The 13,214-nt window shown below is 53.5% G+C and overlaps 2 protein-coding genes across 2 annotated transcripts in view; both read left to right on the forward strand.

Annotated features, from left to right (window-relative positions):
• NUMA1 (nuclear mitotic apparatus protein 1) overlaps positions 1 to 7,534 on the forward strand; it is a 94,157-nt gene extending 86,623 nt beyond the window's left edge. The window contains 4 exon segments of the mRNA XM_048493973.1: positions 1 to 151; positions 1,841 to 1,960; positions 3,931 to 4,088; positions 5,912 to 7,534. The exon segment at positions 1 to 151 is cut by the window's left edge and continues 15 nt beyond it. Of these exon segments, the coding sequence (XP_048349930.1) occupies positions 1 to 151; positions 1,841 to 1,960; positions 3,931 to 4,020 (361 nt within the window). The 3' untranslated portion in view covers positions 4,021 to 4,088; positions 5,912 to 7,534.
• On the forward strand, positions 6,622 to 7,534 carry LOC125430604. Its single transcript, XM_048492616.1, has 2 exons — positions 6,622 to 7,145; positions 7,286 to 7,534. Exons 1-2 carry the CDS (start codon positions 6,622 to 6,624, stop codon positions 7,365 to 7,367), a joined length of 606 nt encoding a protein of 201 aa, XP_048348573.1. The 3' UTR covers positions 7,368 to 7,534.
• Positions 7,535 to 13,214: the final 5,680 nt, after the last annotated feature.

Raw genomic sequence — 13,214 nt, forward strand, 5'->3', positions numbered from 1 at the left:
GCGTGCCAGCATGCTGCCCTCTCAGATCGCGGAGGGCCCCACTACCCGCCGCAGCACACTTAGTGCCGCCTGGTTGGCTGGAGGGGTGGCCACTCGGCAACAAAGGAAGCGCTCCTCGAATGAGCCCCCGCAGGGGCTGGGGACCCCAGAGGTGAGCAGTCCGGCAGCAGGTCGCCTGGCCAAAGGGGGCTACTTCAGGGATACAGGGAGCCGGGGGGGGGGGGGGGAAGGGGAACGGTTGGCTTGAATCAGCAGGAGCCCGTTCCTGGTTGTGGGCTGCCACGCCCTTTTCTGTGAGATGGACAATAGTGAGTGGGAGACCCGGTGAGAAGAAACTGGGGATGGAGGAGAGGTGAGCGTAATATATATATATTTTACCTGAAGAGTAGCTGCAACTTACTTGGAGCTGGCTTCAGGGGGTAGCTGTTTTGGTCTGCAGTAGAAGAGCTGGATTCGAGTCCAGAAGCACTCTGGGGAATTGGTAGTTGTGGAGCTCGATTGTATTTGTCGTTAGCTCAGAATAGTTTTTTCGTTGACGCCATTCCGCATCTGTGGCTGGCATCTTCAGAGGATCTGATAGTAGTAATGGAAAGCAAGTGGAGTATATATACTGTGAGGTCAAAAGGTGAGGCCCTCTGAATAGAGTAGCCTGGTATGTGAGTCACAAAGAAGTCTGTAGCCTGGGAGTAACGTTGTTACAGTATATACTCCAACTTCGTTTCTCCATTCCTACCTATCAGATCCTCTTACAAGATGCTAGAGCCACAGATGCAGGCGAAACGTCAGGAGAGAATGCTGCTAGAACACGGCCGTACAGCCCGGAAACCACACAGCACCCCAGTGATTCCGGCCGTGAAAGCCTTCGACAGTGCACCTGCAAAAATTTTAGGGTGGAAAGCATTCGAGGGGCAAAGCTCCTTTTGGTCAGCTTGCCTGGAATATTCCAGCGCTGGATTCCCCCTGTCCCATTTAAGGTTAAGAGGTGAACATGGTAGCCCTGTTTAGACATTTGAAGGGATGTCGGCGTCGCGAGGGAGCAAGCTTGTTTTCTGCCGCTCCAGGAGGAATGTGTTCAAGGTGGAGGATAAGAGAATCCACCTAAGCATCTGACCATCAGGGCTGTTGGACAGCGGAATGCACTACATCGGAGCATGGTGGAGTCTCCTTCTTGGGAGGTTTTTTTTAAGAGATGCTGGGTAGCCATCTGTCAGGAGTGCTTTGATTGTGGTTCTTGCATGGCAGGGGGTTGGGCTTGATGGCCCCTGGGGTCTCTTCCAACTCTGTGATTTACTAGATTATTTGCAGGGAGGGACTTGAGACTCAGATGTTAAGGGATTGATACTCTCCCACTGGGCAGTCTCCTGCCAGTACATGTCAATTGGCCATGCTGGCAGGGGCTGATGGGAATTGTAGTCCATAACATCTGGAGTGCCAAAGGTTCGCCACCACTGTACTAGAAGTATAACCAGCCCTTAGGTCAGTGGGAGGAATTATCCTGGAGGAGTGGGGACCCCCTCTTCCAGTGGGAGTCTTCATGGGGGGGCTGCTCCTCCTGACCTTGAGACTTTCACCTCTGGTGGTTTGGGTGGAGCCGGGAGAGTAAAATGTTTGTTATTGAAGAAGAGTAAGGTTATAGCTAGGACATCTTGGAGGGATCCTCCAGAGTAGAAAGAATCTTTGTAGGGAATCTTTGTGGGTTCTCTTCCTTCTGGCCTCTTCAGCTGCCTGGCAGGAGGGGCGGGGCAGGGCAGTCCCTCCGTGTTTTCATGAGTTGTGCATGCTTCCCCTGGCTGCCAGGTGCCAACCAGTGTGAAATCTCTTCTCTCTCACCCTGCTGCAGTCCAAGAAATCTGCCAGCTGTTTCCCACGGCCCCAGACCCCCAAGCAGCGGAACGAGGAGCTGAAGCGCAGCTCCCTCGCGGGAGGGAAGAAGGGGGCAGCCCGGGCAGCTGACAAACAGGTGAGCGGACCGGGCAAGGATCAGCTGCTCTTTTGACAAGCAGGGGGGGAGAAAGGAGCCGGCTGTGAAATGCAGCCCTCCAGGTTCCACTGTGCTCTGGTGCAGAAAGGAGGTGTGTGAGTGTGTTTCTCTTTGGGCCATTTCTCCCCTTTTGCTCCTCCACTTCCCATTTCTTGTTGCGGGGGTGGGGGGGGGGGAGAGGAGCTATGCCCCAGGCAGCATCCTGCAAAGCAGACTTCTAGTCCTCATGGATGGGAGGTCGGGAGGATGGGGCCCTCAGATGTCCACGATCAGTTCAGGGGTCAACCACCACATATCTTCGGGCCCCTTCCATCTTGTAACATCTACTGTTTCCCACAAGAAAGCCTGGCGTGGGATTGCCCCAGCCGCTCAGTTAATGGTGCACAGATTTAGACGGGATTCAAATCCCTGCTCAGCCTTCAATTCCACGCTGGGTCGCCAGGCGGGCATTTCCCTCTGGGCCTCGCTCGTCTTCGCCTTTGAAACGGGAGCAGTGTGGCCACGAGAGGTGGCTTGGCAAGAGGCCGGCGGTGAAGAGCCGCACGTTGCCGAATGTGGCGCGCAGCACAGAGGGGGGCCATCGGTCAGTGGGTGGCTTGTCCTGGGCACAGCTGGTTCCATTGGAAGTCCGCCTTGTGCTGAAAGAAGCTGTCGGGGCCTCCACCTACTAGGCCAGTGGTGGCGAACCTATGGCACGGGTGCCACAGGTGGCACTCAGAGCCCTCTCTCTGGGCACGTGAAAACAGAGTGTGTGTCCCCCCCCACACACACACACACATCTAGGGTAGCCTGAGTCGCTGAGCTTGATTATTAGGATTAAACCTAAGACCTAGGTTTGGGGAAGCAGTGTAGGTAACCCTGTTAAGTGCTGTTAAACCCCACTGATTTTCATACGAAGAACTGAAGTGCAGTCCTTTACCTGGGAGTAAGCTCGGTTGCTGGCAATGGGGCTTGCTTCAGAGTAAACCCTCCTAGGGTTGTGATTCACCCATTGGAAGAGTTGCACGGTTGCTTCAAAGCAAAGCCACCAACTACCACGAAGCTTCCGAGTAATGCACGCCTCTGAGCCCACTGTTTTTTCTAAACTAAAATCTCAGTATTTTAAGCTAAATCTCGCTCGGTTGGCACTTCTATGGCGGTAAATAGGTGGCTTTGGAATTGCAATTTGGGCACCCTCGGTCTCAAAAGTTATTCACTCATCACTGTCCTAGGGCTAGTGGTGGCAATCCTTTTGCACTCCAGGATACAGTGGATTCACAATTCTTATCAATGGCCGCGTCAGCATGGCCACCAGCATGCAGTAGGCTGATGGGGATTGTAGTCCGTAACATCTGGCCATGCTGGCAGGGGCCGATGGGGATTGTAGTCCGTAACATCTGGCCATGCTGGCAGGGGCCGATGGGGATTGTAGTCCGTAACATCTGGCCATGCTGGCAGGGGCCGATGGGGATTGGGGGTCCGGTGAATATCTGGGCCATGGCTGCAGGGGCCGGCTGGGGATTAGTCCGTAACAGGTCTTGGGCTACAGGCCGGGAGGGGCCATGGGGATTGTAGTCCGTAGGCATCTGGCTGCCACAGCAGGGCCATGGGGATTGTAGTCCCAGTGAACATCTGGGCCATGCTGGCAGGGGCTGGATGGGAATTGTAGTCCTGTAACATCTGGGCCATGCTGGTAGGGGCTGATGGGAATCTTTCAGTGGTCCATAACACATCTGGAGTGCCAAAGGTTCACCACCACGGTCCTCGGCGGCATGTAGGGCTGGCCACTAGAGCTGCATCCGGTCTCTGTAGCTGGGTCTTTCTGGGATTCGTGTGTGTGTTTTGCAACAGAATGCAGCTCTTCCGTGGGCTCTCCTCTCATCCTGCTGTCCTGTTTCTGGGCCTGGGGGGTGGGGCTGGAGGCAAGGTGCTGAGGCCCAGGAACAGACTTCCTCCTTTCTTGCCCACAGACCGAGGAGGAGCCAGTCGGCCATGCTCAGCATCCCCAACACTGCAGTTGGGAAAACAGGCCTCATGCCTCGGGGCCAACCGGAAAGTGACGCCTAAAAATTCCCCCCGGGGCAGCAGCCGGAGGTCCCCCAGGACAGCTGTGTCTCCCAAGGGCAAGGTGAGAAGAGGGGCCGAGGGGGGACCCCTGCGGGCAGAAGCTGCCCTGCTTTGAATGTACCAGTCAGGCAAGGGAGAAGAAGAGGAGTTTGGCCCCATCCCCCTCTCCTGCAAGTGAGACCTAGCAATAGGGGCTTATAGTCTCCTTCCCTCTCTTAATGCGACAAAACAACCCTGTGAGGTGTGTGTGGGCTGAGAGAGCTCCGAAGAACTGTGACTAGCCCAAGGTCACCCAGCTGGCGTGTATTGGAGTGCACAAGCTAATTTAGTCCCCCAGACAAGCCTCCACAGCTCAAGTGACAGAGTGGGGAATCAAACCCTGTTCTCCAGATTAGAGTGTACCTGCTCTTCACCGCTACGCCACGGTGGATCTGGGGATACCTCAAAGAAGCACCGCATCGGTTCTCAGTTGTGCAGCCAGTGAACAACAAAGGTGGGGTGCTACCTCAGGCATTCTTTGTAAGCCTGATGGAAGAAAAGCAGCTTTCCATCACGGGGGGGCCTTTGGCACACAGTTTCCAGCCAGCTGGAGCTGGTTCTGTGTCCCGCAGTCAGCCGGGCTCTCCCTTGGCTGGGCCTGAGGCCCTGTTCCTTTGCTTCAGCAGGTCTCTGGGGCTTCTGCAGAAGGCAGGTGTGGCCCTGCCCACTCCGAGCAGGCTTGTATGCACCTTCTTACTTAGAAGGGGGCTGACAAAACAAGGCCCCCCTTCTGAGCTCTTTCCCCCTCTTCTGCCCGCCTGTTTTGGTGTGCACGGCTTCTGGGTTCAGGCACAGACACTGGGTGGGAGAACATAAGAACAGTTAAAGTTGGATCAGAGCCAGAGTTCATCTAGTTCAGTTTTTCATTGCTACTTAGTGGCTTCACCAGGGAAGCCTTTGGAAGCCTCAGCAGGCAGGAGGTGCAAAGCAGTGGCTCCTCTCAAGGCTGGGCTGCCCTGAGCACCTGGACTGTTAAGGCATTTGCAACCCCTGTGATCCAGGGAGGATCAAGATTGGTAGCCATAAATCGACTTCTCCTCCATAAATCTGTCCAAGCCCCTTTGAAAGCTATCCAGGTTAGTGGCCATCACCACCTCCTGTGGCAGCATATTCCAAACACCAATCACACGTTGCGCGAAGCAGCACTTGCTCTTCATGGGCCTCTGTGGCAGGCAACGGGCCCGTCTCTGCGGCAGGGCGGGGCACGGAGGGTGCTTGGAGCTGCCCCTCCCCCATCCCACCCACCGCAGAGCATCACTGCTGCCGGCCTCTCCTGGCCCTGAGAAGGAAAGGTGGGACTGTGTCTGGATTGGGTGCAAAGTCCAGGTGCTCGGGAGCAACAGCCGCAGAAGGCCCTTGCTTTCACCTCCTGCACATGAGCTCCCAAAGGCCCCTGGTGGGCCCCATGGTGCAGCAGAAGCACGGGGACTAGGATGGACTCAGTCCTGATCCAGCAGGTAAGGCTCCTTTCTTGCTCCTAAAGCAGCTGCCCTTGGTCCTCTTTTTCAAGCCAGAGGCTGGGGTATGGGTGGGTTTTGCTACAAAGGTAACGGGAGGGGTGGAGTTGGATGTCTCTGGGCCATGTGGGCTTGAAGCGTAGGTGGCCCCACCTACTGCAGGGGCTAAAACACGGGGGCTGTCCTAAGAGGTGGGTGTAGGGCACCAGAGAGGCTGGGTTAAGTGGGAGAGAGAGGTTGGGCTCCCCTGGGCACCGGGGCTGGGTTATTGTGCACTGGGCTAAGCCTGGGCTGGGACGCGTCTCCGTGGGTGCAGGTGCGTGTCTTGCGGGAGCCATTGCGGATGCCCAGCGCGGTGTTCTCTGACTGAGTTCTCTTGTTCCCGCAGGCGAACTCCAAGTCACACAAGAGTTCAAAATTCTAACTCCATCTTCCCCGGCTGAAAAGGCCCTCCTGTCCCACGTTCTCCCTGAGGGGAGGGAGCCGGGTGTCGCTGCCCCCCCAGCCGTCCCCAGAAGCCTCCCCCTCCCTCACTCCTCACCAGCGGGCCGCTCTCCCTTCATGCTCTGGCGAGGCTGGAGGGACCCGGACAGCTCCCTCCTGCAGACGCCGGCCCCTGCCTGGGCCACCCCGCTCTGTTTAAAACGGGACGGCTTCTACAGTCATTCCAGACTCCACCTTGCTGTCTGGAGGGGAAATTCTGCACCCTCTTCCCCGCTTAAGTGCGCAGGTGGAGCAGGGCAGCAGGGTCAATGGGGGGAGGGAGGGCGGCTTTTGCCAGCTGCTGATGCTGCTCCCTCGGCAGAGCTCCTCAAACACCGGTGAAACAGACTCTTCCCTCCACCCCTCAAACAATAATAACACCTTCCTGGGGTGAGGAAGGTCTTAGCAGTTGAACCCACTCGCCGCTGGACTTTTCTAGCGCTTCTGTGAAGTGGGGAGACTCTACCTCCACCAAGCACCTCACCCCCGCCTCCTCCCTTTGTAATTTGGCAAGGTTGCAGCTCCAGCCATGCAGCGCTCTCTTCCCAGACATGCCCTCCCCCCACCACCCGCGGGAGTGAGAGCTGGCTCGGGACATCCAGGAACCCCCGGAGGATGGCAGCTTTCTGGCCAAGGCTCCAGCAGATGTCCTTCGGGTGGCTTTGGGGAAAACTAAGCCTCCCGGTCTTACAGCTGCCGGGTTTCAAGCTTCCCTGGGACCGGTCAGCATCATCGGAGATCCGGGACGGCAAGCAAAGAGGTCCATCTTCCTGCAGCAGCTTGGAAGGTCGTGTGGCAGCCGCTGCCCCCAAAGACCTCCTCATCCCACAGGCAAGAGAGAACCAGCCTGGGCGAACCCCCTTTCCTCGACTCTGCAGGCTCTACTTAGCTGTGTTGCTTTGTATTGTACTCTGTAGGCACAGGTGTGTGAGTGGGGGGAGGTGGAGAGTTCGCCGCAGTGTCCCTCCTGGATGGGGCAGGGGCGCCCGCGGAAAGAGAGGGCATGTCCGCAGGGGAGCTCACCCTCGCCTTGAGGGCATGGGCAGGCTCAGGGCCAGAGCCAAGGCCTCTTGCTGCCCCTGGTGGCACATGGCATTCAGCGCCACAGCTCCTGGGAAGACCACGGCCCCCTCCCTGCAGGGAGTCGTCCGCTGTCGTGCTAGTCTGCAGCTGCCTCCCCTGCCTTCTCGCGTCGGGCTGCCTGTTTGTTTCCGTAAAAAGCTGGGGGAAAGAGGAGCCAGAGGCAGCAGCCGAGGAGACCAAAGCACCGATTCCAGACGGATCTCGTCCCCTGCCAAGCCATAGGAGATTCCGAGCCGAGTTGGCTCCCTTGCCGGCTGCCACAAAAGAGGGCGATGTGAAAAATATTCCCCAAGTGGGCCCCTTGGGGAGGGACACTGCCGGAGGGTGGCCCCCACTAGCAGCCTTCTAATACTCGCCTTTGTAGAGAGTTTAGCAATCAGAATGTGTCATTTTAAATAATAAAAATGTTTCTACTTGTAAATAAATGTTATTTTTCTCCCAATAACGACCTGACGTCGTGGGTCTTTGTCTTGCTCTCAGTAGTCACGTGGCAGGAGGATGGTGGCCACAAGAGGCTGGCTGGAGACCTCGCTTCCTTGCCAGGATTGCCAAAGGCACCAGCCCCAGCTGGCCAAAGGGACTCGCACAGGAAGCAAGCAGGCAGGGTCACCCTCCGCGGCGCAATCCGCACCCTAATTTCCGCTTATCTGTGTTGAATCTCATTTCTGCCCCCTCTCTCAATGTAGGGAAGTCTTCCAGTAGCTCTTGGTTCTCCCTGTCTAACCAGGTACCCACACACCTGGCCACGTCACTGTTTGCTCCCGTTTCCAGGTGAACAAATTTAAAGGGTCGGCCGTAGCATTTTCCTCAGTGGCGAAGGGTGTGTGCAAACTCTTGAGTAACGTGGCGCTAAAGGCGCAGCCGTTCCTCTTTAAATTCACTTGTTTAAATTTGTGAGTCACTTCATGGTAACCGCAAGGACACATTGACAAAATATGTGCGCGCAGGTGTTAATGTCTGTCCACGTGCCGTCAAACCACAGCTGACTTATTGTGGCTTCTGTAGGGTTTTCAAGGCCGGAGGTAATTTGCCGTAGCCTGCCTCTGCCCGGGCTGAGAGAACTGTGACCGGGCCAAGGTCACTCTGAGAGCCAGCGTGGTGTCATGGTTAAGGTGTTGGACTAGGACGCTGAAAGTTTGCCGGGTGACCTGGGGCCAGTCTCACGCACCCAGCCGTGACCCTGGCTAGTGTTTGGATGGGAGACCTCCAAGGAATACTCGGATCGTGGTGCAGAAGGCAGCAATGGCAAACCACCTCTGCATGTCCCTTGCCTTATAACCCCACAATGGGTTGCCATAAGTCAGCTGTCTCTTGGTGGCAAAAAAGCACACTCTGAAACAGTAGTAAAGGACAGTTGTCAACAGACCCTAGTGCAGGAGATTCTCAGAATGTAGCCCAGTAACCTACAAAAAAATGCTTAATGTTAGGTAGGGATGGACTCTGAGACTCCAGTTATGGATCATAATTCATCAGCTCCTTCGCCAAATGCCTGTAATTGGCCATGCTGGCAGGGACTGGTGGTAATTGTAGTCCATAACATCTGGAGTGCCAAAGGTTCGCCACCACGGTGCTAGGGTATGAGGCCCCAGTCTTGGTGGCTGCCACCAGCCCTTTTTCACTACCCACACAGCCGGAAGCAAAGGGGCAAGCTTCCAGCCTTCCTGGGATCAAAGTCAGGAAAGTCATCCCTGCAAAGTAGACCATTTGCAGCATAGTAGGCATGTAGGTCTGGGTACTGGAATTTGGCTTGAAGCTGCCTGAAGATAAAACGCCACTTTTGAGTTGATGACTTGTGAATTTGTGTCACAGATGATCATCAGAACATAAGATTTAGTAGAAAAAGTGTGAAGCTTGTCTGTAATAGCAATAAGTAATTTTACCTAAGTTAGTAAAGAGCAAGTAGTAATATCTTTGTGTGTCAGTACTCAGTGCAGGCGAAACCGAGAGACCTGTTAGTTAAAAATGTATTTTCTGGGGTCTTTTTTTTTTCTTTTGTGTTTGTAACTTTTTAAAGTCTTAATAAAATTACATTTTAAAAAGACAAAATGCCACAAGATATAATTAAAGCGAATTATTAAAATTGTGCAAAAATATGTCTAAAAAGAACAAGTGCACAGAGATGATCGAAATAACAAAGCCGAAATGAAGAGGACTAACTCCATGGAAACGGCACAAGTTCATTTTTAACAGATGTTTCCAGCTGAAATCCTGCGGCAACCCAAGTCCGCTACCATCTTAGAGTCAGCACGGACAGACAGATTGAAGTGGGTACTCGTGTTGGTCTGAAACAGCAGAAAGGAAAAGTCCAGTGGCACTTTTAAGACCAATGAAGTTCTATTTTTGATATATTGAAATTGAGGTTCAGAACCAGAGGTGGGATCCAGCAGGTTCTCACAGGTTCCTGAGAGTAGGTTACTCATTATTTGTGTGTGCCGAGAGGGGTTGCTAATGGGTGATTTTTGCCACTGGATTTTTTGCCTTTAGTTGCCTCTCCTCCCTCTCAGCAGTAGCCGCTGCAGAACCAGAAGCAAGTCTAGGCAGGAGGTGCAACGGGCGGCGTGGCAGCCTCCGCGACATGTTTGCATCTCGCTCCTGCCCAAGGAACGCACATGCAGCTGCCAAGGCCTTGCCACAGCTCCCCCGCCTCTGCAATGCACCAGCAACGCCATTTCCAGGAATGCCTCACTTCCATTGTGCCCCACCCAGCACCATTGGCGCTACGCCACAGTTTGAATCCCACCACTATGGGAACCTGTTACTACAATTTTTGGATCCCACCACTGTAATCAGAACCTTATTTGTGCTGCCTCTAAGACACGCTTCCCTTTGAGTCTGGGAATCCCAATCACACCAAGCCATACAGCTGAATATCTTTCCCTCTTACAAAATCTGAGGCGGGGCAGAGCTTACATTCTTGCTCACTTCGATGCTATGCCATCCGCCCAATTCTCTGGAAGATTCCAGCAAGTACCAGGTGCAGAAAGGTTCTGCCCTTGTGATTCAGGCACTATTGAAACAGTGCAACCTATTTTATTCTTCTGCTCCTTCTAAGCTGAGATTCAGGCTAAGTTCTTAACTCCCATTCTTGCCCTGAGAGCCGAATTCCTCTGTTGGAGCCTTGGCGTCCTTTTTATTAAATAGCCCTTCCGTAGGTCTGTGTGAGAAGATTACTAGTTTCCTGCAGGGTGCTATAAACCTTTGCCTTGTCAGGAACAAGTGTTAATCCAGGTATTGTAGCATATATAGTATATGTATTTAATTTTGCTTTCTACTCTATTTTATATTATTGTTTATGTTAATCAACTGTGTCTCCTTTTAGTTGTTATAATGGATTATATTTTTTGATGCCAATAAAGGCATATGTATGGGGGGGGTTGTATTTTTGATACAAGCTTTTGTGTGCATGCGTATATCTGAAGGAGTGTGCATGCCCACAAAAGTTTATACCGAGAATATAATTTTGTCGGTCTTAAAAGGTGCCGCTGGACCCAAATTTTTCATGGACGGGTAGTATTTCTAGCCCACAGAGCAGATCAAAAGGCCCAGGTGCCATGAATACGGCACCAAAAAGATCAGCTGGAAATTTTATAACCTGTTGAGTCAGAGCGAGCCGTTAGCTTATCTTCAGCTAAGCCTGCCCAGTTTTCACCGTTGTTGATGCTCGTGATTTCATCTTTGCTACTTGAATGGAAAGTTTGGAGATTGCAAGTGCCTTAACAGACCAGGTGATGGAAAGTTTGGAGATTGGATGGAAAGTTTGGAGATTGCAAATGCCTTAACAGACCAGGTGATGGAAAGTTTGGAGATTGGATGGAAAGTTTGGAGATTGCAAATGCCTTAACAGACCAGGTGATCGGGAGCAACAGCCGCAGAAGGCCATTGCTTTCACATCCTGCATGTGAGCTCCCAAAGACTCCTGGTGGGCCACTGCGAGTAGCAGAGAGCTGGACTCGATGGACTCTGGTCTGATCCAGCTGGCTTGTTCTTATGTAAAGTTGTTCCACTGTTCTCAGCCAAGAAGAGTTGGATTTATTTCCCCCCTCTCTCTCCTGTAGGAGACTCAAAGGAGCTTACAAACGCCTTTCCCTTCCCCCCTCATAACAAACACCCTGCGAGGTGGGTGGGGCTGGGAGAACTGTGACTAGCCCAAGGTCACCCAGCTGGCATGTGTGGGAGTGCACAGGCTAAGCTGAATTCCCCAGAGAAGCCTCCACAGCTCAGTCGGCAGAGTGGGGAATCAAACCCGGTTCCTCCAGATCAGAGTGCACCTGTTTTAAATCCACTGCTCCCTGAGGCATTCTATATCTAGATATAGCATTCAGAGCATATGGACTACAATTCCCATCAGCCCCTGCCAATTGGCCATGCTGGCAGGGGCTGATGGGAATTGTAGTCCATAACATCTGGAGTGCCAAAGGTTCGCCACCACTGGACTAGAGGATAAAAGTCAGGATAAAAACTGCTTCTCCTTAACACAATTGCAAAGGGTCTCAGCTTGCCGAATCTCAAAGCACAGCACAGGTACTTTCCAGCTGTTGGTAGATTTGAAGCCTCCATCGACGAGCAAGATAACAAGGAGATGTGAAGAATTCCGTGCTCGGAAGTGATACAGCCTCTGAAGATCTGCAAGAAGGGGTCATTGGCTGAGGGCTCATCTATGAAATACAACAGTCTGCATGCCCAGTATTTGGTTCGCCGTGGAAAGGGCCCTGCGCTCCACCGGCTCTGATCTGGGGAGTGGCAGAGCATCAGATAAGCCTTAATTCCCAGGCAGGTCCACAAGAGCCATCCTGCGGGCTCAGATAAAATGTCCCCCCAAGTCACCGTCTTGTTCCGCGTGGGGCCGGGGGATGGTTCCAAACAAGCCCACAAGCCAAGTATTGAGGGACCTCTCCCCTGGATGCCTCCCTCCGGCCACTTGTGTGCGAGGCCATGTTGCCCCTGAGCACAGGAACCGCATTTAGTCATTGTAGCTCATTTCCACTGGTCAATCTCTGGGAATCTGCCTAGTCCTGTGGTGGCGAACCTTTGGCACTCCAGATGTTATGGACTACAATTCCCATCAGCCCCTGCCAACATGGCCAATTGTAGTCATTGTAGCTTGTAGTCATTGTAGCTCATTTCCACTGGTCAATCTCTAGGAATCTGCCTAGTCCTGTGGTGGCGAACCTTTGGCACTCCAGATGTTATGGACTACAATTCCCATCAGCCCCTACCAGCATGGGCTGGTGGGAATTGTAGTCCATAACATCTGGAGCGCCAAAGGTTCGCCACCACAGGACTAGTCCAATCGGCCATGCTGGCAGGGGCTGATGGGAATCGTAGTCCATGAACATCTGGAGAGCCACAGGTTGCAGACCCCTGGCCTAGTCCCCTTCTGGAAGCCACCTGAGTCAGCAGCTGGCTTCAGCCCCCCCCCCCCCCCGCGCTGGGTTTATGGTGCTGATTGGTGGTATATGGGCTGATGTCACCACGTTTCCGTGGATGAAACCCAGCCGCCTTCTACTCCAGTATCCACGCAGTGACAACCAGATGCCCCTGGCAAAAAGCAGGGAGGATATAGAGGACGAAGCTCTCTCTAATGGTGCCCACCAACCCCAATGGTCTGGTGGGTTACTGCTTCTAAACATGGAGGCTCCGTTTTAGCCATGGTGGCAAGTAGCCATCGACAGACCTTTTCTGCACACATGAGCCTGAACCCTTTATAAAGTCAGGTAACTACTGGCAGTCGCAGCTCTCCAGCAAAATCCCAAAAGAAGAAGAAGAAGAAGAGTTTGGATTTATGTCCCCCCTTTCTCTCCTGCAGGAGACTCAAAGGGGCTGACAATCTCCTTGCCCTCCCCCCCCTCACAACAAACACCCTGTGAGGTGGGTGGGGCTGAGAGAGCTCCGAGAAGCTGTGACTAGCCCAAGGTCACCCAGCTGGCGTGTGTGGGAGTGTACAGGCTAATCTGAATTCCCCAGATAAGCCTCCACAGCTCAGGCGGCAGAGCTGGGAATCAAACCCGGTTCCTCCAGATTAGATACACGAGCTCTTAACCTCATTAAAAAGTCCGTCCTGAATCTGCCTTTCAGCGATCCACTACCCCCAAGTACCTGCAGTTATGGTGGTTTGGTTGACTCTG

This window comes from Sphaerodactylus townsendi, linkage group LG04, assembly GCF_021028975.2.
Source record: "Sphaerodactylus townsendi isolate TG3544 linkage group LG04, MPM_Stown_v2.3, whole genome shotgun sequence".
NCBI classification, from domain to species: Eukaryota; Metazoa; Chordata; class Lepidosauria; order Squamata; family Sphaerodactylidae; genus Sphaerodactylus; species Sphaerodactylus townsendi.

What these genes read in the sequence shown, in the direction of transcription:
- LOC125430604 (XM_048492616.1), top strand. Translation starts at nt 6,622, where the DNA reads ATGGCAGCTTTCTGGCCAAGGCTCCAGCAGATGTCCTTCGGGTGGCTT. An exon ending in ACCACGGCCCCCTCCCTGCA is followed by an intron (nt 7,146 to 7,285) that starts GGGAGTCGTCCG and finishes CCGATTCCAGAC; the next exon opens with GGATCTCGTCCCCTGCCAAG.